The sequence below is a fragment of the Pimephales promelas genome, chromosome 3, assembly GCF_988280905.1.
Source record: "Pimephales promelas chromosome 3, fPimPro1.hap1.1, whole genome shotgun sequence".
Lineage (NCBI taxonomy): Eukaryota > Metazoa > Chordata > Actinopteri > Cypriniformes > Leuciscidae > Pimephales > Pimephales promelas.
In genome coordinates this window covers 4,547,372-4,567,821 of record NC_142771.1, presented here as the reverse complement: position 1 = coordinate 4,567,821, position 20,450 = coordinate 4,547,372, and the positions used below count along the sequence as shown (strand labels likewise).

Below are 20,450 nucleotides of genomic sequence, written 5' to 3'. Positions count from 1 at the left end.
TTTTACAACTCCCTCAGAGTTGAACAGTCGTGTTTTACCATTTTCAAATGCATTCAGCCGATTTTCTGATATTTAGAAGAATATCAGTAACCAGACAGTTTCTGGTCTCATTGACTTCCATAGTATATTTTTTTTTCCTACTATGGAAGTCAATGAGACCAGAAACTGTCTGGTTACTAAAATTATTCTAATATCAGAAAATCGGCTGAATGGATTCGAAAACGGTAAAACTCGACTGTTCAACTCTGAGGGAGTTGTAAAATGAGCCTATTTCCAAAAAAAAGTGGAGTATTCCTTTAAAATAACACCACAAAGCAGAAAGAGATAGTGTTTGTTTTTGTACTTTTGACTATGAGTGCAAACAGTTTTGTACAGAACATTTATGCTTTGTATTTGATAGATTGTCACCTTTCAGTCATATCTTCTTTATCTTTAAACATTGAGTAATCATTCCGTGGTAGTTCAGCTTCTTCAAAAGAGGAAATTATACATGTATGAAGAAGCTGAACTACCACAGAATGATTACTCAATGTCTCCAGACATCGGTTACACCTTTGTATAATGGAGTTTTTGGAAAATGATCTTAAATAATTATAAAAAAATCTGTATTCATATGTATTAATCATGTTGATGACAACAATATTTGGACGGTAAATAAAAGAAATATTGCATATCAATCATGTCAATTTCCTGCACCTGTCTTAGACATCCAAAAGGGGTCCAAAAAAATGACCCAGTTCAAAGGTCAAATTTTGAACGTCAATATGACGTCCAAACAGTGGACCTAGTTTGGACGTCGAATAGATGTCCAAAATTGGTCATAGACCGACAGACCCAATATCTGCACGTCTATCTGACGTTCAGTGTTTAGTGGGTTTCTATTCCCCACACTTTGAGAAACGCTATGGTACTTTGCATCGCCATGGGGGGCAAAATATGTTGGCGTTTAAAAATACACCCGATTTAAGCACTTGTATTTACACACATAATATGCAGGAGAATAACTCACTCACTGTAGCTTGTGAACATCCCATTGTCTGATTATTTGGGGTCAGAGAACACCATTAGCTCACTCATCTCTTTAATTTTGTGCTGGATATTGAAGTGTTAGTTAAAAAATAAACATGTTAATTAATAACAAACAAACAAATACTTTAAATCAACATGAAACCGAAATTAAGAAATGTATCACAGTTTGAAAATGACTTTCATAATATTTTCTTTTAGTAAAGCCATGACCGTATCACCCACCACAGAGTTTTGTATTTGTGGTTGAGACTGTGCAGAGATTACATCGATATTAGGGTTCTCGAACCTTGCCTGTTTGCACTATGCCGGAAACTTGTATCAGCATGCATTTCAGGTCTGTCAAAAATAAATCAATCAATTTTAAAACACTACTTTTCTTTAAAAATTGTGTCAGACATATTTGGTTGCATGATTATCCTGTTTCATCGTGTTTAAAGAGATTAGAACAAAAACAGGTATGAAATTATGTTTTTATTCTTTGAAAAAGTGTAATACATATCGTATTTGGTTTTTAGGGGTACATTGCAAACTAGTGTCATTTAGCTTCATCTTTGGTTTTAAGGGAAATGAAATATTCTCAGGAACCCCATTCACCCCTGATGTTATGACTTCTGAAGATCTCTCATGTGTAGATTCACTGAAATTAAAGGTTCAGTAGGTTTTAAAAAATATTTTAATAGCTAAAATCAATGTTTTTAATTCATAAAAATGATCTCATTGGTGTAAAATTAGCTCTGGCAATGTTCCGACTCATAAGTGAAGAATTTCTCATTGTTATTTTCATAGTATGGGAAAGTGCACAGAGGCCCATGTTGTTCCGCCATCTTGAAAAACTATAATAGCAGAGAGGGACAAACGCACTAGCCTGCTTTTTCGTTCAGAGCAGCGAGAGGCGCTTGTCACTGCCCCGACAAATTTGAAAGGCTGCACTGCACGGTAGCCTACTTCATGATGTAATCCTCGTAGCCAAAAAGCATAAACATTTTAATTAAAGAGAAATGTGACCGACAAATTCAAAACGAGGGTAAATATCGCCAAAGTCAGTTCATGCAACCAACAGACAAACTGTCGTATCAACAAATGATAACATTTTAAAAGATTTCTTAAAAACAAAACAAAAACAACAACAACAGAAAAAACTTTGACAACATGTTTCCTGTGGCGTGCACAAAAAAAATACGGTTTGAAATATTTTTTCATATAAATAAGATCGCCATGCAGAGCACAGTTTTTGCTTTAAAACATTTTTTATTTTATTTTATTTTTGAACAGAAGCTGTTTAGTAAAAATGTTACCTTTGGGAAAATGTATGCATGAATCATTTATATTATACAGAAGTCTTCTAAGAAGGTGAATAGATTAGGTAGACATGATTTTTATTATACTTTTAAATTAATTTAGTATGAATAAAACCCTGGAAAGCAGACTAGCTTTACTGTGAAATTGGCCCGTAATTCATCTAGCCTGTAACTCCTCCATCTCTGTGAGGACTGTGTGAAGCTTCATCTCACCCTGTAGATTATCACAACTTTAGCTGTTTGCTTTTTGGATTGTTTATTATTATTATTATTATTATTATCATTGTGTAAATAACTACTTCTTCAGCTCTATGAAAATGTAAAGTATTTTTACATTGATATATTTATATTTATACCATGGTCTGGGTGAATACTCGATTCTGATTGGCTGCAGGGTGTCCGTTAAAAAGTGATCGAGGACACCTAGTAAAGTAGTTCTGGTGAAACTGCCTGTTTACCATTCGAAATGAATATATAAATGCGCTGCCCACAACAGCTGTGAGTAACCATAGCAACAGGCAGTCAAAGTATCCGTTAACAATTTGCTCTATCAAAACAAACATCTAACGTTATTCTGCTAAGAACCAATCGTATGCTATAGACATAATATCTTGTCAGTAGTACGATATAGCTCTGGAGAGTTCAGAGTTCAGTATGCATCCAGCGAGATAAGAGTGAGCACTTTGCCTGTGTGATTTTGAGTTAATAAACCCTCATGATAAAACGAATTCAGCGTGCACCTCCTTCCATCGTAATATGAACAAAAGCTTTACAAGTTAGATATTACATATACTAATACAACAATGAGCGACTTCGTTTTTTTCGTCAGTCTCTCATGGACTGACGGAGCCCAGTAAGCCCGCAGACTGCTCTCGCATCGTTGTCACCGACATTATTTGACGGAGAGTCGATCTACAGCAGTGGTTAGTGTAACACATAGTGTTTTATGTGTAATAAAAAATAACTATGCCTAACGTTACCTTTGTGTTTCATGAAAAAAAGCATTTTTGAACCTGAAGGGTTCTACAAGCTGAGCGGACTAGCTAAGTTATATCTCAAGTTACTAAATAAATCGTCAGGCAAGTTATTATTTAAAAAAAACTAGATTTAGCCTAATTAAAATATAAACTAATGTTTTAAAAATGTTTTATTTGGCAAGTGACCATGGTATAAGCGGGTTAATGCCCTCCGAGGTGTCCATTGTCAGGTTTTAATGGACTTCGGTGGAGGCAACCGTCCTCCGCTGCGCGTCGGCCGGTTTACGCCTCGCCGTCGTCCATTAAAACCTGACAATGGACACCTCGTCGGGCATTAACCCTTACATATATATATATATATATATAAATTTAGCTAAAACTATGTTTATATTGTTTGAATACATTTTAGTAACAAGTTATACCTTATTTATAATCATTTAGCCTAAAACAGATATTAGTTAATTTTGGAACCAACTTAGTGTGTGTTTGTGGGTGCAAAACAGCTTGTTTGTTTATTTATTTAAATGTATTTATTTTGAAAATTTAAAAATGCAGTTTTCTGTGACGGTTGTGTTTTAGGCGTATCATTAACAAAATCATTAGTTTATCTTCTAAAAGATAAATAGAAGATACAAATGTATTAAAACGTTCATTTTAAAATATCAACTTAAACTTTTATTATTATTCTTTTAAATAAATGTAGTACGAACAAAACTTTGGCTCTGGAAAGGTGTTAGCAGACTAACATTACACAATGCACAGAGGCTCATCTCTGTCACCCTATGAACATTAAAAAGTGTCAAGTAACTTCTTTCTCAGAAGACACGCATGGTGATCAGAAGGGCCTTATCAATGGTGGTCGGCCTGAGACGTCACAGACTCTAAATGTCTTTGTCCCCCTCTCTCTGAAAATAGGTCTATGTTGTGTGTGTGTAATGATGTGTTCACTGTAGGGCTGGGCGATATATCGCACGATATTGTTATGCGCATCTAATCAGTAAAGCCGGTTCCTTGATTAGTAGTAAATCACCTTCACCTGCTTTCAGATGGACGATATGAGTGTTAAATTAACACTCAAGAGTGTTAAAGTTAATGAGATAATTAAGTGATTAATTTAGTGATGATTGAGAATTATTGAAGACACCTGATGATCACAAGCAGAATCGCTGAAGGAGAAAATCACAAATTGTAAGCCACCATTATGGAGATCAGTGTTTGCTTTAGTTGGGCTCTTGACACTTATACTTTCACTTTAAACTTTGTTTGTGTGCTGTTATTGATTAATACCAGTCAAATGAACAAAGACAACTGTGATCTGATAGTGTTGGTTATGTTTTGACATAAATATGCTATGATCTGAAAAATGAATCCTATTCAGATGATTTTGTTTAACTTGTTAACAATAGTTTAGTGGTTCTACAACATATGATAATCAGTATTTTTCTTATAATCCAAAACATTTAATAAAAAATTGCTCTGATCAAATCACTTTCAAATGCATTTATTTAGAAACACAGACATCAATAATCAGCCTGTGTATCTCAACTATGGTGACATTTATAATCCTAATAATCCGACAATCACAACTCATTAATGGCTCCCATCTTGCATTGTGGTTTGAATAAATTATGATCTGAATTGTCTTAGTAATTTACCTTTCCTAATTGAATATTCTACTCGTCACCGTTGTTGAGATACAATGAGTGAATCTTGAGGTCTGTGTGTGCCTAAAAGATTTTTTTTAAAACAACTTTTAAAGGGGGGGTTGAATGCGATTTCACTTTTTTCATTTTTCATTAAAATTTGTGATTTTCTTCTTCAGTGATTCTGCTTGTCATTAACTTTAACACCCTTGAGTGTTAATTTAACACTCGTATCGTCCATCTGAAAGCAGGTGAAGGTGATTTACTACTAATCAAGGAACCGGCTTTACTGATGAGATGCGCATAACAATGTCATGTGATATATCGCCCAGCCCTATCTCGGAAAAATGTAGTATAAAAATTACAGAAGTAAAAGTATAATATTATACACAATTGAGTGCCAAAGCGCTCAAAGTATACAGCGCTATTGATGATATAGCTACTCTGGCAAATAATTTTTTTTTAACAATTTAGATATTAATTTGATAATATATATATATATATATATATATATATATATAGCTCCTTGATGATATCTTGGTTTACTCATTTGATAAATTTATCGATTAGAGAATGTGTTTTCAATTTTAATATTAAATGTCCCCAACTAAGCAAGCCAAAAGGCAAAAGTGGCAAGGAACCAAAACTCCATCAGGTGACAGAATGGAGAGAAAACCTTGGGAGAGTACCAGTTGAGTATCACACTCTACTGAGGTGAACTACAAATCTAGTCTACTACAAATTCTGCATGTGCTCATTAAAAATGGTCACTCAAAATTCCTTCTCTTTTCAATAAAAAAAAAATCAAACAAATGGCCTTGCGGTATTATAACCAAAAGCATCAGTTATGCAAGTAGAAAAACTTTTGCTTGATAAAATATAAAGCATATTTAAAAATATAAAGCTAATAATTACAGTATTTGAGACAACTTTAAGCATTAAAATCAATCAAAACATGACACAGCCCTTTGATTTTTGATTCTTCTTCTTTGTCTGCTTTTTGTCCTCTTTCAAGTCTTCGTACCATTCTTTCAGTAGATAATGTTGATCATGTTGCTCTTCCAGCCTATCCTTGAAATCCCAAAACCGCTGCTCTTTTCTGTCTCTAAACTCATTAAATTCTTCTGCTTTTAGCCTAGCCTCTTCTTCATATTGCATCTTAATCCTCTTTATTTCCTCTTCATGATTCCTTTTCATGGTTTCGTGTCTCTGAAGATATTTCATTCTTTTCTCTGTTATTTCTTTCTCTCTCCTCTCTTTTCTGATTTGATTCTCCATTTTCAGTTTCTCCTCATCTGCTCTTTGTTTTTCTTCTTCTAGTCGCTGCGTCATGTTTTTCATTTCCATCTCATATTTGGCTTGTAACTTTTCTCGCTGAGTCTGAATTTCTCTCTCTCTCTCTTTCATTATTTCCTCCATCCTCTTTTTAATGGACATCTCTGCCTCCTCAAACATGCTGTTAGTGAAGTATCGACCCTCATTAGCATTTCTCACTTCTTCTATCATGTCCAACAGTTGAGTTACTTGAGTTTTGTCTTCTTTTTCTTTGTTATTGAAATCCAGGAATCTGTTTCCACATTCTCCAATCAGTTTCTTGAGTTCTCCAGATTTACTTCTCTTCACATAATCCTCTATAGATTCATTCTCAAGATTGTCTCCGCCAGTGAACAGGACGATGCTGAACTGAGCAGCTTCATGACCAAAGATCTGTTTTATCAGATCAACAGTGGCTGCTTCTTCCTTTGTGAATCTCCCCAGACTCAACACAATGATGAACACATGAGGTCCAGGTGACGACAGTGAAATACATTTCACGATTTCTTCCGTCAATTGATCATTTGTCAGTGTCGTGTCAAAGAGTCCTGGAGTATCAACAACAGCGACTGATCGACCATCAACTTCACCAACTCTCTTTTTACACACAGTCGTCACTGAATCTGTGCTTAAGTCACTCACAAACTCCTTTCTTCCCAGAATAGTGTTTCCTGTTGCACTCTTTCCACTTCCTGTCCTCCCGATCAGCACAATCCTCAGACACTCATGATCATTTGATTCACCTTCAGCTCCTGAAATCACATTGATGAAAAAAAAAAATAGACTAACTGAGGACAAGGGCAAAAGTGTATAAGGATTATGTAAGTTGCAGTTCCCACTAAGCAAAATGAGGTCCAAAAGACGTCTTTTCGACGTCCGACTTTTGTGACAAAGATGTTTGAAAAGACGTCTTTTGGACATCATTTTGCTCAGTGGGTTGGTTCAGTTATTCGACAACAAAAGCAGCTGATAAACTGACCATTTAATGATTCATTAATGATCTCATGAACAACTGAAATTGGTATGCTACGTACAGAGATGGGAGTAAGTCACAGATGTTCAAGTCTCAAGTCCCTATTATAAAGTAGAGGTAAAAAGTCCAGGGATCAGAAAGTAAAAGTCATATTTTTATTCTCCCATGAACTCACACAGCAAAAACTCCAGTTTTAAATTAACTTTCCTAAGAGTTCATTTGGCCCCAGACTCAAGAGTGTTAACGTGTTAAAATGAGTGTTACATTAACTCTCAGGAGTGTTAAAGTTAATGAGATAATTAAGTGATTAATTGAGAAATGATTGACCATTATTGAAGACACCTGATGTTAAAAAGCAGAATCAACAAAGGAGAAAAATCACATTTTAGTCACCATTATGGTGATCAGTGTTTGGTTTAGTTGGGGTTTAACTATTAACGTTCGATTTAGTTTGGCTGCCAAATATTTATTTGGACACACAGACATCAAGAATCAGCCTATGAACCTCAACAATGGTGACGATAATGAAGCATGTTGCAGTGTATTCTGGGTGCCACCAATCAAAACTCATTCGTGGCTCTCATCGTGCATTGCAGTATGATTAAATTATGATCTGAATTGTCTCAGTAATTTCCTTTTCCTAATTGAATATTCTTTTGTCACCATTGTTGAGATTCATACACTGAATCTTGATGTCTGTGTGTGTCTTAAACAAAGATTTTTTTAAATTAGAAATTTTAAAAAAGCATTTGGATTATATTTAATAATATGGATCTTATGCTGTAAAATCTCTTTGATTCTGTAATGACCAATATACAATTAGGGCTGGGCGATATATCGCACGATATTGTTATGCGCATCTAATCAGTAAAGCCGGTTCCTTGATTAGTAGTAAATCACCTTCACATGCACTCAAATGGACAATATGAGTGTTAAATTAAACTGTTATTTAGATAATTAAGTGATTAATTTAGTGATGATTGAGCATTATTGAAGACACCTGATGATCACAAGCAGAATCGCTGAAGGAGAAAATCACAAATTGTAAGCCACCGTTATGGAGATCAGTGTTTGCTTTAGTTGGGCTCTTGACACTTATACTTTCACTTTAATCTTTGTTTGTCTGCTGTTATTGATTTATAACAGTCAAATGAACAAAGACAACTGTGATCTGATAGTGTTGGTTATGTTTTGACGTAATCATGTTGTGATCTGAAAAATGAAACTTATTCAGATGAATTAGTTTAACTTGTTAAAAACATTTTTGTGTTTTGATTGCATGTCTGTATTCTTATAATCCAAAACATTTAATAATAATTGCTCTGATCAAATCACTTTCAACTTTATTTAGAAACACAGATATCAATAATCAGCCTGTCTATCTCAACCGTGGTGACATTAATAATCCTTGTTGCCACCAATCACAACTCATTAATGGCTCCCATCATGCATTGCGGTATGCATAAATTATGATCTGAATTGTCTATGTAATTTACAGAGAAGCATTGACTGAATCTTGAGGTCTTTGTGTGCCTTAAAGAACGTTTTTTTTTATAACAACTTTTGAGAAATCTATTATATTATATTTAACATTCTGGATATTTCTACAGAATCTCAGTTATACACTAACCAACAGAATAAATCACAGACATAAATTTCAAATGATGAATGTCAATATATGACCAACATCATTGAATAATTTTTTATCTTTGTTCATCTGACAGGTATAACTCAGATGCAACAGCAAATTAAAATATAAAGTTAATAATATAAGGGTGAAGAGCCCAACTAAAGCAAACACTCATCTCCATAACAGTGGCTTAAAATTTTAGATTTTCTCCTTGTGATTCTGCTTTAGGTGTCTTCAATAATGCTCAATCATCACTCATTTAATCACTTAATTATCTCATTAACTTTAACACTCTGGAGTGTGGACTCATATACACTCCCAGGTGTGTTAGTTTAACACGGGAGATTTTCCCGTGACGAAGAGCCGTAGTTCACTGACCAGCTGAGCCATATCACATTAAATATCGATGATGATTGATGATGATGAATCAAATGATGATTATGTTAAAACATAACCAACACTACCTAATGAACGTGTCCCTTTGTTCATCTACCAATTATAACTCAAATATAGCAGCCTAACTGAATCTAACATTAATAGTTTAAGGATCAAGAGCCCAAATTAAGCAAATACCAATCACCATAATGGTGACGAAAATGGGATTTTTCTCCTTTGTTGATTCTGCTTTTTAACATCAGGTGTCTTAAATAATGGTTAATCATAACTCAATCAATCACTTAATTAGCTCATTAACTTTAACACTATTGAGTGTTAATTTAACACTCATTGTAACACTTTAACACTCTTGAGTCTGGGGCCAAATAAACTGTGTGAGTTTTTGCTGTGTGAGTTCATGGGTGGAATAAAAATATGCCAGGACTTTTACTTTCTGAACCCTGGACTTTCCACCTCTGGTAAACTAGTTTAGTAGTTTTATACAGCAAGTATACTTGTAAGTTTTCTTTGTAAATCAATAATTTCAAACAATGGAAGTTTCTAACACAGTGTGTAAAACTATGTGAAAAAGGTACTTAATAGGCTACTCAATCAAAAGGGTAAACACAACTACGAGCCAAGTATATACTTTTAAGTAGATCTCAATCAAAAGAATGAATACAAGTATCCATTAAACAGCTCGAATGGATGATATGTAATTTATTACATTAAAGGGCACCTATTATGGAAAATTCACTTTTACATGGTGTTTGAACATAAATGTGTGTTGGCAGCATTCTGAGTTCTGAGATGCAGCTCTTTGTGACGTAGAAACTGAGCAAGGGGTTTGATTGACAGTGTGGTTGCGGCCTAGACCCCGCCCTCTGTGATCTGCACACATCATCCTCCATTGTTTCAACGACAGCTGGTAATGTCTCTTGGAAACACAAATGTTCTGACGTGGGTTAATCCTGTTGTTGTAGCTTAAAAGTTAATCCTCAACTGTGGATCGTCATCTACTGTTTGCGATCCACTGTCACCTCCAGTAACAGTAAGTGTATTTTATGATTTTTGAGCAAATAGTCTTTTCAGTCAATGTCAGCCAATTCAACAACAAATGCGTCTAAAGTTGTTGTCGCCGTAGAATGTCTGTGTAGGCTATATTATAATTTAAACCTTGTTTTTATAGTGTGTAACCACACGTTTATAAATATATATATTTTTAAAGATATTATATTAAAAACTGCATATGTTCTTGTTCTGTAAGTTAGCCATCTCCTCACATTTGCCACAGAAGCACCTGTATGACAAGTAAACATGACGCCACTGGCCCCTCGCATAAATGTAATTTCGCTTGTACGTAAGCAAACTTTATCACAGAATGTGTATGTAGTTTCAAAATATTGCGCCAGCTTCAGTGTTTGTGTGTGTCTGTGTGTGTGTGTGTGTTGCACATCCATACTTGCAAAAAGACGCGATAACAATTACATAAATGTATCAAATAACCATACCGAGACGTACTGGTCCATTCTCATTTGTATTTATTCTGCCAGAGTCTCTTCATACTATTTATATATTCCGATTCAAACGTATGAATGACATTCAAAACAGCGGTCTCGCTCAGTCTCTCAGTACCGACTGCCATAGGTATCAAGTGACGCCCTCATCCAAAGGCAGGGCGGGGATATGCAGTTCATTTGTACTGTCCCTGAAACAGCTCATTTTTAAGCAGGCCCCAAAATGACATTTTCAAATGGTTATAAATTAACTGTGGGGTATTTTGAGCTGAAACTTCACAAATACATTCTGGGGACACCCAAGACCAATATTACATCTTGTAAAAAGGGGCATAATAGGTGCCCTTTAAGACACTCAGCTTTATTTGCCAGTTGATTACTTTATGCTATTTATGAATTACTTGTCATGTGATCAGAACTGTCATGACCAAAATGACTAAGACAATGAATTTAAAGCTTCATGACTGAACTTAATCATACAATCACATACAGTAAGAACACCATATTTTAGGTATAAATACCACACTCTTACCCATAATCTGAAAATCTTTGATTTTATTCTCCATTCTCTTCAGTTCTTCTTTATATTTCTCCTCTGTTTCATGTCTGACTCTGTTCTCTTGAGCTTTCACATACATCTGAAGTGAATATGGTTCAATCTTCATATCCTCTATGTAATCCAATAGTTCTGGGATCGGTCTCGAGTTTGCAGGTTCATTTAACCCCATCACTTTGTACTGACCTCCACATAGACCGATTAACCTCTGAAATTCTGGGCTGGATTTGACTATATCTGTCATTCTTTCATCAACAATGAGCTCTGTAGTGAACAGCACCATGAAATGCTGTCTGGAGTCAAATATCTTCTGGATTTTCTCAATTTCAGCTTTGTCTTCGTTATTAAGTGGACCAACAGGAATAATGAGGAGGAAAACATTAACTCCAGGATCACAGAGAGACAAACAGCGGAGAGTCTGACGCCTTACATCATCCTCTGATAACCAATTGAGAGCTGGAAGCTTGACCAGAGTAATCTGACGTCCATGAAGCTTTTCTTCCATCTGACACACTGTTCTAAACTCTCTTTTATGTGATGAGAAAAGTGTTTCTTCTTCTCTGAAACATTTTGATACAGTATTCAGAGCCGCATCACTTCCACACAACATCAGGTTCAGATCTGGTTTTCTACATGACCGTAATGACACTGAAAAACATGTTAGGAAAAATGAGTCAATTTAGAATTGGTACATACAAAAGTACATGTTCTACTGGAAAGTGCCATGATTGGCAATGCCACATGTCAGCCAAGAACAAAGAAATAAACCAGAACTGGACTTTATCTGAGCCACAAAATCGGTGTATATTAAATATGGAGTCATCTGAACCTTAACAAGCCTGTTAACAAGCAGAATCACTGAAGGAAAGAAGAGAATAAAAAAAAGAGATGAGCAGAACAAAAACTACAACTGACTTTAGACTCTAAAGTCAGATGTAGTTCTTGTTCTGCTCATCTCTTTTTCTATTCACTTCTTTCCTTCTTTCCTGGTGCCAGCTATAACTTTGACTCACAATAGTGACATCCATGTGATCGGCCTCTAACGGCGAACACACTGCTGAAGTTTCATCAAGATCATTTAATGTATGCAGTAGGGCTGGGCGATATATCGCATGATATTGTTATGCGCATCTCATCAGTAAAGCCGGTTCCTTCATTAGTAGTAAATCACCTTCACCTGCTTTCAGATGGAAGATATGATGCAGATATGAGTGTTAAATTAACGTTAAAGTTAATGAGATAATTAAGTGATTAATTTAGTGATGATTGAGCATTATTGAAGACACCTGATGGTCACAAGCAGAATCACCAAAGGAGAAAATCACAAATTGTAAGCCACCATTATGGATATCAGTGTCTGGTTTAGTTGGACTCTTGACCCTTATACTTTCTCTTTAAATTGTATTTGATTGCTGTTATTCATTTATATCAGTCAATTGGCTTTATGCCCAGCTGCACTACTTCCTGAACTTCAGCCAGCTCCTTGTTTCCTGTCTGCCATTATTGGGCAAAATTGATCAAATCAGGTGTGTCTGATTATTGTTGCCATGACTACTGAGGTCAGGTACACCTGAATTAATCAATTTGGCCAATAATGGCAGACAGGAAACAAGGAGCTGGCTGAAGTTCAGGAAGTAGTGCAGCTGGGCATAAAGTCCATTGAGAAAAGGAAAGTGTGATCTGATAGTGTTGGGCATAATCATGCTGTGATCTGAAAAATGAAACTTATTCAGATGATTTAGTTCAACTAATTAACAACTGCTTTGTGATTCTACAGCATATGATTATTCGTATTTTGCTTACAGTCTTAAACATTGTTCAGAAAGAAACACTTTTGAGTGATTTTTTTTTCAGAAAAACACAGACATCAATAATCAGCCTGTGAATCTCAACAATGGTGACAATAATAATCCATGTTGCAGTGGCTGCTGCCAATTACAACTCATTAATGGCTCCCATCATGCATTGCAGTATGAAAAAATTATGATCTGAATTGTCCATGAAATTTATTCCCAATTGAATATCCTGCTCATCACCATTGTTAAGATGCATTGACTGAATCTTGAAGTCTGTGTGTGCTTAAAAGCTACATTATTTATTTTAAACCAACTTTTAAGAAATCCTTTATATTATATTTTCTGTGTTACGTGGCTCAGCTTTTTGGGAACAGTGTCTTTGCTGCTCTTTCTCGCTGTGGTTGTTCTCTGTCTTTTCTGTATAGGTCACGTGATGTCTCGCCGGTTGCGAGTGGGTTGCGATCGGATTGACATCCGATTCCTCTCTCTCACTCTGGTGCTGACTGACGCCCGTGCTCTCATTCCTTCCTCGGAGTTGTCTCTGATGGCGGAGCGGGTGCCGCTCCGAAGGCTTTTATGTGCTTGGCCCATTTTACCATTGTTATAGATGGTGTTACACGATCAGTGTCAACAGATCATGTATTCCTTTAGCACGTTCCTGGCGTGAAACCAGTGTGGGTGCTATATCCTAGTCGTTCACTTTATTTTTGAGCTAGTGGTATTGGTTGGTGGGTTTTTAACTTATTTAGTGTAGGTTTATTTAGAGCAGCAGTGAGCGGACGCGGAAGACTCACAGAGAACCTTGTCTTTATTTTCGAACTGCAAGGCCCATTGTTGTTTCAATCAGATATGAAAACCCTCTATGGTATCATGCTGACTTACACAGACATTAAGAATCGGTATATGCATCTCAGCAATGGTGACCATTAAAAAAACGATTCATGCTGCAATGCATGCTGGGCACCATGGATAAGGTTTGTATTATGGTAGTACCCAGCATGCATTGCAGTATGAATCGTGTTTAATGGTCACCATTATTGAGATTCATATTCTTATTCTTGATATCTGTGGTAGTTTTGGTGATGAATTACATTTTCTGTAAAATCCTTCATGCTAACTGATAACATTATTAGTTCTTATGATGTTGAATCTTAGTTTAAAAAAACTTATAATATTTGCCCTTTTTTGTCAGAGACTAGACTCTGAATGAGATCAGTGAATCAAATCATTAAGTGATGAGTAGGCATGTGCAAGTACCAAATTTTCATGCTGCAGTTAATTGATAGAGCTTTTATCACGGTATACTGTATTATCACAATATTTTAATGAAATTTTATTTTAATGCTCAAGAAAAACAGATGCATTGTGGGTCTCTAAAAAACCCCAACTTGCATCACAGTGTGTAATTGTGATTTTCGAAACATATGGTAACTAAACCGAATTGTTTAAAGTTTAGTGAAAACATTTTACAATGTTTACATGGTACAATGACTGGTAGGTTACTGTTTGCATTATTCAATTAAATTCTTGGATTTGATTTCAATATTGACTAAGTTGGATAAATATTAGGTAGGCCCAAGTCTTTTAATGTTTCTCAAGAAAAAAAAATCTCTCGCATAATACTGTAAACATTGAGAGAGAAATTAAATATAATATTTAGCAAAATACTCCTTGCTATTTTTTTCTAGTCAACTAATGTGCTGGTCATTAAATGGCTTTCCTGAGGTAAATGTAACGTTTTGTGACACAACTGTTCTCATGGAGTGTTACTGAACTCTTTCCGTGTTTGAAAACACTGATTGATCGTTATTATGTATAAGCAAATACACCTTTCGGTAATTTGTACTGTATCTTTAAATAAAAACTAAAGTAACATGATCGGTTTACTTGAACTGAGGAGCAACGATCTGTGATCAGAACCTAAGAGCTGATTTATCAATAACTATCAATTTATCAATAACAACTTTCATATCAAAAGTAACCTACTCTATCCAGTCTGTCGGTGTCAGTGTCCTCTTTGCTCTGTAATTTTTCTCTGTGGGAGAGCACATGAAAAGTGTCAAATGCGTTAAGCGCCTTTGAGACAGGATGCGGAGTGCGCGACGCTGGCCGCTTGGTTCAACGTTGCCCTTTAGATAAAACACGATTTGCCATTTTATAAATAAAAAGTTGTAACTATTTTTAACTTTAACCCTGGTGTGTGTTGGCCGATGCAGGTCAACGCAGCAAAAAAAACATCCCTGCGCGTCGCGTGTGTATTCCGCGTCCTGTCTGAAATCAAGCTTGAGTCTAAAGCTGAATACGTGAGAGTTGGCAGTCCTGCAGGGATAAATCGTCGGGAGCGTTCCGCCATGCTTCTACTCCATGTGAGGATTGTTTACATTAGACGAGTGCGCACTGCCGCATGCACACTGTGCTTATACATGTGGGGATTGTTTACATCAGAGTGCGCGTGTGTTTTGCGCATCATATACGCAGTGTTTGAGTGGTTGATGGAAAATAAGCTAATGCACGCTCTAAAAGTCTAAACTCGAATTTATTATTTTTCACGGTATTTTGAAGAGCCTGCGATAACAAAATTGTGCATATTCATTACAGTGATTGTCTAATGATTGTCATCATTAAACCTTGACCATCATCGAAAGCAGGTGAAGGTGATTGAAGCAAATCGGGTAAAAATAAAAGGGTGATTTTAAAGCATTTTGAAAGTGACACACTTCCTGCAGCCAGTTGGTGGCGCTATAAATTTGACTCACAATGGTCACATAGATGTGATCGTCATCTTACAGCGAACACATTGCTGAAGTTTCATCAAAATCAGTTAATGTATGCTGTTAAAATGAGTTAATGTATCAACCCGGTCTCATCCCAAGACGTCATATAACTGACGTTTTGGGACGTCTTTTGACCATACGTCAATATTCGCCTTTTTAGGGCCCCCTTAAACGTCGGTAGATGAGGTTATGGGATCCTAACTCTACCCCAGACCTAAACCTAACCCGTCACCTAACTGACGTTAAAGGTAAAGCGTCAGTTGTATGACGGCCCGGGATCGCCATCTACCGACGTTTAAGGGGGCCCTAAAAAGGCGGATATTGACGTATGGTCAAAAGACGTCCCAAGACGTTAGTTATATGACGTCTTGGGATGAGACTGTGTTAAATGTATGCAGTTAATTTTTCATCCTTAATGTCTTGACTTCACGCTAATGAGTTTCATGGAATTTGGATCAATTCTCTAGGAGGAGTACTTTAAATTCCATTGCATGTGTTTTCCAAACAACTCAAAATAGCTGACTTCCTTTTGGGCTGTCGTAAAATTTAGAGCAGGAAAGTAGTTCAACCCAATGAGATCTATAAGTTTACTGAGTTTCATATTTTTACATGCAAGTGTGTTTGATTTATGGACAAGTGTTCGAATCCCAGTCCAGGGGGGGCTGTCGAGCCACCCAGCCACGCCCGGGTACCATCTTCAGCCGGCCCTGATGCTCACGGATTCTGATCCGTGTGCAAAGTTTCAAGAGTTTTCGAGCACGTTAAGGGCCCTTAAGTGCCTGAATAGTCATAATAAAAACAATAGAAAAGAATAATCCTAAGGAAAACAATAGGGCCTTCACCTTTTCAAGGCTTGGGCCCTAATAATCCTAAAGAAAACAATAGGGCTCTGCGCCCTTTCAGGGCTTGGGCCCTAATAAAAAGAATAATAATCCCAAGGAAAACAACAGAGCTTTGCGCCCTTTCGGGTTTGGGCCGTAATAATAAACAGAGCAATTCCAAGAGGGTCCTCTCAACATTTGTGCTCTGGCCCTAATGAACTGATTTAATTTATTTGAGTAAACTAAATCTGAATCTAAGTTCGGTCAACTAAAGTTACGTTTTCTAAACTACCTCCAATAAGTTCAGCCAACTAAAGTGGTGTCTAATCAGAGGTGTATAGAGTAGAAGTAGAGAAAAAGTAGAAGTTCTGCCATGTCTTACTTCCAGCCATGAACGGATTGACAGTTGATCTCAGCTGATTTCTGTCTCCTGACTAAAAAACTGCTAATAAGCAAATCCAGGTGATTGGAACAAAATACTGAGGAGGACTTTTACTTTCTGAACCTGGACTTTACAATTAGTAAAACTTTAAAATTAGACAAATCTGATATTATTTTAATCGCCAATCTGTTTTTTTTAACAGTTGATATAGTGCTTTAATGCTTCGCTAACTAGCAGAAGACACTAGCAGGGTTTAAACCCCAGTTGTGCAGGTGGGGCATGTTGTCACACTGCGTTACAATGTGCCCCTATTAGAAACATGATATTATATTCTACACTTTTATGGATTCTATTGAGAAAACATGAGAAACATGTAGATAAAGACTGAGAATCAATGTTCAGAAATTATTTATTATTATTTTGTAATGAACTATGCTGTATAGCTGTTTTTCTGGTGGGTTTGCACTCAAAATTTGTTTATTTTTAATTTTTAAAAAATGCCATTATTGTATATGAAAAAGTAATTAATTGTATTTTATTAAGAAAAGCTGTCATTTTAAGCATTTTAAGCTGTCACATGGTGATGTTACAATGTGCCCCTCACATGTTACAATGTACCACACCTATGGGGCATGTTGTCACATTTCACTTCCATTCTTTCAGAGTAAATCAAGAAAAAAGTATACCCTGTATTATTAAAACAAAACCACATAATTGTACTAGACATGGGGGAAATTAATGTGGGAAAAATGTATACTCTAAACCAGAGGCGTAGCCAGAATTTTATTTTTGGGTGGTCCCGTCTTTAAATGAGGGGGCAACATTATTTATATATATATCAAGTTGATCTTTCCGTGCTTTTTTTAAAAAGTGTAATATTGTACTTTGAGTTTGAGCGCCTGCCATTGTGACGGCATATTAACTCTCACGCAAAGATGAAGATGACAGCGTACATTATGCGCAACACGTTATATAAACAAATCAAGTTTGAAAATAAGCCGCATTTTACCGCGCAGCATTTTGATTGGTCAATCTATCAATCCTAATAAAACAACTTTTTTTTTTAAGCAATCAGAAATCTGAGGGGACCAGACTTGTAAATGAGGGGCAGGCCCACCCAGGCCCCCTCGTGGCTATGCCACTGCTCTAAACCCGAAGTCAAACACCGTTAGGTTGTGCCCCGCTCTCCCCTAAAACCTGCATAAAATGTTTTGCAATCAATCTGTTCCCTCAGATCATAAACTGTACTCACGAATCAATGCCCACGAATTAATAAACCGTACCCACCTAATCCGTGCTCTCGGATTTGTAAACCGCGCCTTCAGATTTTGCAATCTGTACCGAAAAATTCATAAACCGTACTCACGCTTTCGCAATCCGCACTCACTGGTTTGTGATCCGTACTCACGGGATTTATGGCCCTTCCCCCAGTGTGTGCCACAGGCCTTCAAACAGGCCTTTACGTGCGGGATGCATTGCATTGTGTTTAAACCTCATTTTTTAAAATGGATAATTTAATGGATTTAAAAAAAAAAACTATGTTTCGGCTACTTGTATCTTTAAAGTCCATTTTTGGGAGGAAAAAGCTCAGTTTAACAGATTTAGCAAAAAATAAAAAAAATTAAATAAAATAAAATAAACTTTAATTATAAAAAAAAGAAAATAACACAAACCAATTTCCAAAAGGTTAAAAGGTTAAGTTATATAAAAGTAAAACATTCATGAATGATTTTATAATAAACATTTTACTGTCTTCGGTGAACTTTTATTTATAGTAATACACACAAATAATAATAATTATCATTAATTTTATTACATTTAGGCTACATAGACCTATTTAGAAGACACTTTATCCACAATATATATATATATATATATATATATAATAATTTTGTTACTATTGTCTAACCTGTATTATGACTGACATTTGATGAATTGCTTTGTTCCTTTTTTTGGATAAAAGCGTCTTATATCTAAATATGTTTGTGTGCAAAAAATAAAGAACATTGACATAATTTCTGATTTTTATTTATGAGTTTTTGCCCCTTTATTAAACATTCAAAATATTTGCAAATTAATATGGAAAAAAAAATCTTACTTTCTAAAATCAAATTAGAACCTGTACATTATATTTTTTCTGCAATGCTAAATGAGAAGAGCATGTCTCTTAAGATGATTTATAGGTGATAGGCTACACAAACCCGTGAGTGCGGATTACGAAAGCGTGAGTACAGTTTATGAATTTGTGAGTACAGATTGCAAAAACTGAAGGTACGGTTTACAAATCTGAGAGCACGGATTAGGAACTCATGGGTACGATTTATTAATCATGAACTGTTAAACCAAAGTAACAGTTTAAGAATTTGTGAGTACAGTTTATAAACTGTGGGGACGAATTGTAAAACTGTGACCACGGCCTGTTTTTTATTTTTAATTTTTTTTTCCCCACAGGTGACTTCCCGGGCTCCGTAACAACCTGATGAACAGGTTGTGCTTTCTTGTGACATTCCATCCATTGCAATGTGATTTCCTGCGATGGTGGCAACATATACTTTAATATTTATAATTTTATGTAGTGGCGCTTCTACATGTTCCAGGAAAAGAGAAAATGTTTGTGTGTGTGTGTGTGTGTGTGTGTGTGTGGTCAATACAATATTTACCTGCATTATTCCTCCTGTGACGCAGATTTTCAGTCTGTGTGAGATTATCAGACACATTCATAATAAAGTATTATAATCATAAAATACATAAAATGAGCTGATGTGTCTAAGATGTTAGGTTAAAAAAATTTAGAATTAATGTTTTTATACCATTGTTCGCTGTTGTTCTGTTTGTAGCTGAGCTGCAAGATCTGTAAAAACAGCAAATCTTTAATATTATAATTTTGCTCAAATCTATCCAGTGTACAGAAGTGAAATATGAAAAAGTTTTAAAAAAAACCCTTAAGCCCTCTTTCTTTTCATTCCTTTCTCTTCAAAAACTAAAAAAAATCTGTCAGTTTATCTTTTGTGCTGTTGGATCTTCAGCTAATTGTATCATGTGTGATTTTATCTGGATATTATTTTACAACTGACAGTATTATTCCACATTACAGGAAATGCTGTCAGATCTACTGTTTGCATGTCAACACTTTTACCAACTTTAGTGAAAATTAAGTCCTAAAACACTGGGTTCACAGGTTTAGATCACTAAACTTCAGTTTCTTCTCTGGATTCATATTTTGTTCCACACTCTTACTAGAAAATGTTAAATCGGATATATAAAGAGTAAGGATGTACAAATACTCACTGGAATGCTGATCTTCATAGGCTTGAACTGTGCGTTTCAGTTTTAGTTTTTGACCCAACACAGATTTATAAACGCTT

General features: G+C 35.7%; 1 protein-coding gene across 1 annotated transcript; it reads right to left on the bottom strand.

Annotated features, from left to right (window-relative positions):
- Positions 1 to 5,475: 5,475 nt before the first annotated feature.
- LOC120463187 (GTPase IMAP family member 8) lies at positions 5,476 to 20,450 on the bottom strand. The gene is made up of 5 exons (XM_089129061.1): positions 20,374 to 20,450; positions 19,896 to 19,936; positions 19,746 to 19,779; positions 11,289 to 11,960; positions 5,476 to 7,013 (listed from the first exon to the last, which is right to left on the bottom strand). The coding sequence occupies exons 2-5, from the start codon at positions 19,896 to 19,898 to the stop codon at positions 5,896 to 5,898; spliced, it is 1,827 nt and encodes a 608-aa protein (XP_088985187.1). The 5' UTR covers positions 19,899 to 19,936; positions 20,374 to 20,450; the 3' UTR covers positions 5,476 to 5,895.

Coding starts and splice junctions, on each gene's coding strand:
- LOC120463187 (XM_089129061.1), bottom strand. Junction 11,961..19,745: donor TCACAGGAGGAATAATGCAG/GTAAATATTGTA, acceptor CATGTTTTTCAG/TGTCATTACGGTCATGTAGA. Junction 7,014..11,288: donor CAAAGATTTTCAGATTATGG/GTAAGAGTGTGG, acceptor ATGTGATTTCAG/GAGCTGAAGGTGAATCAAAT.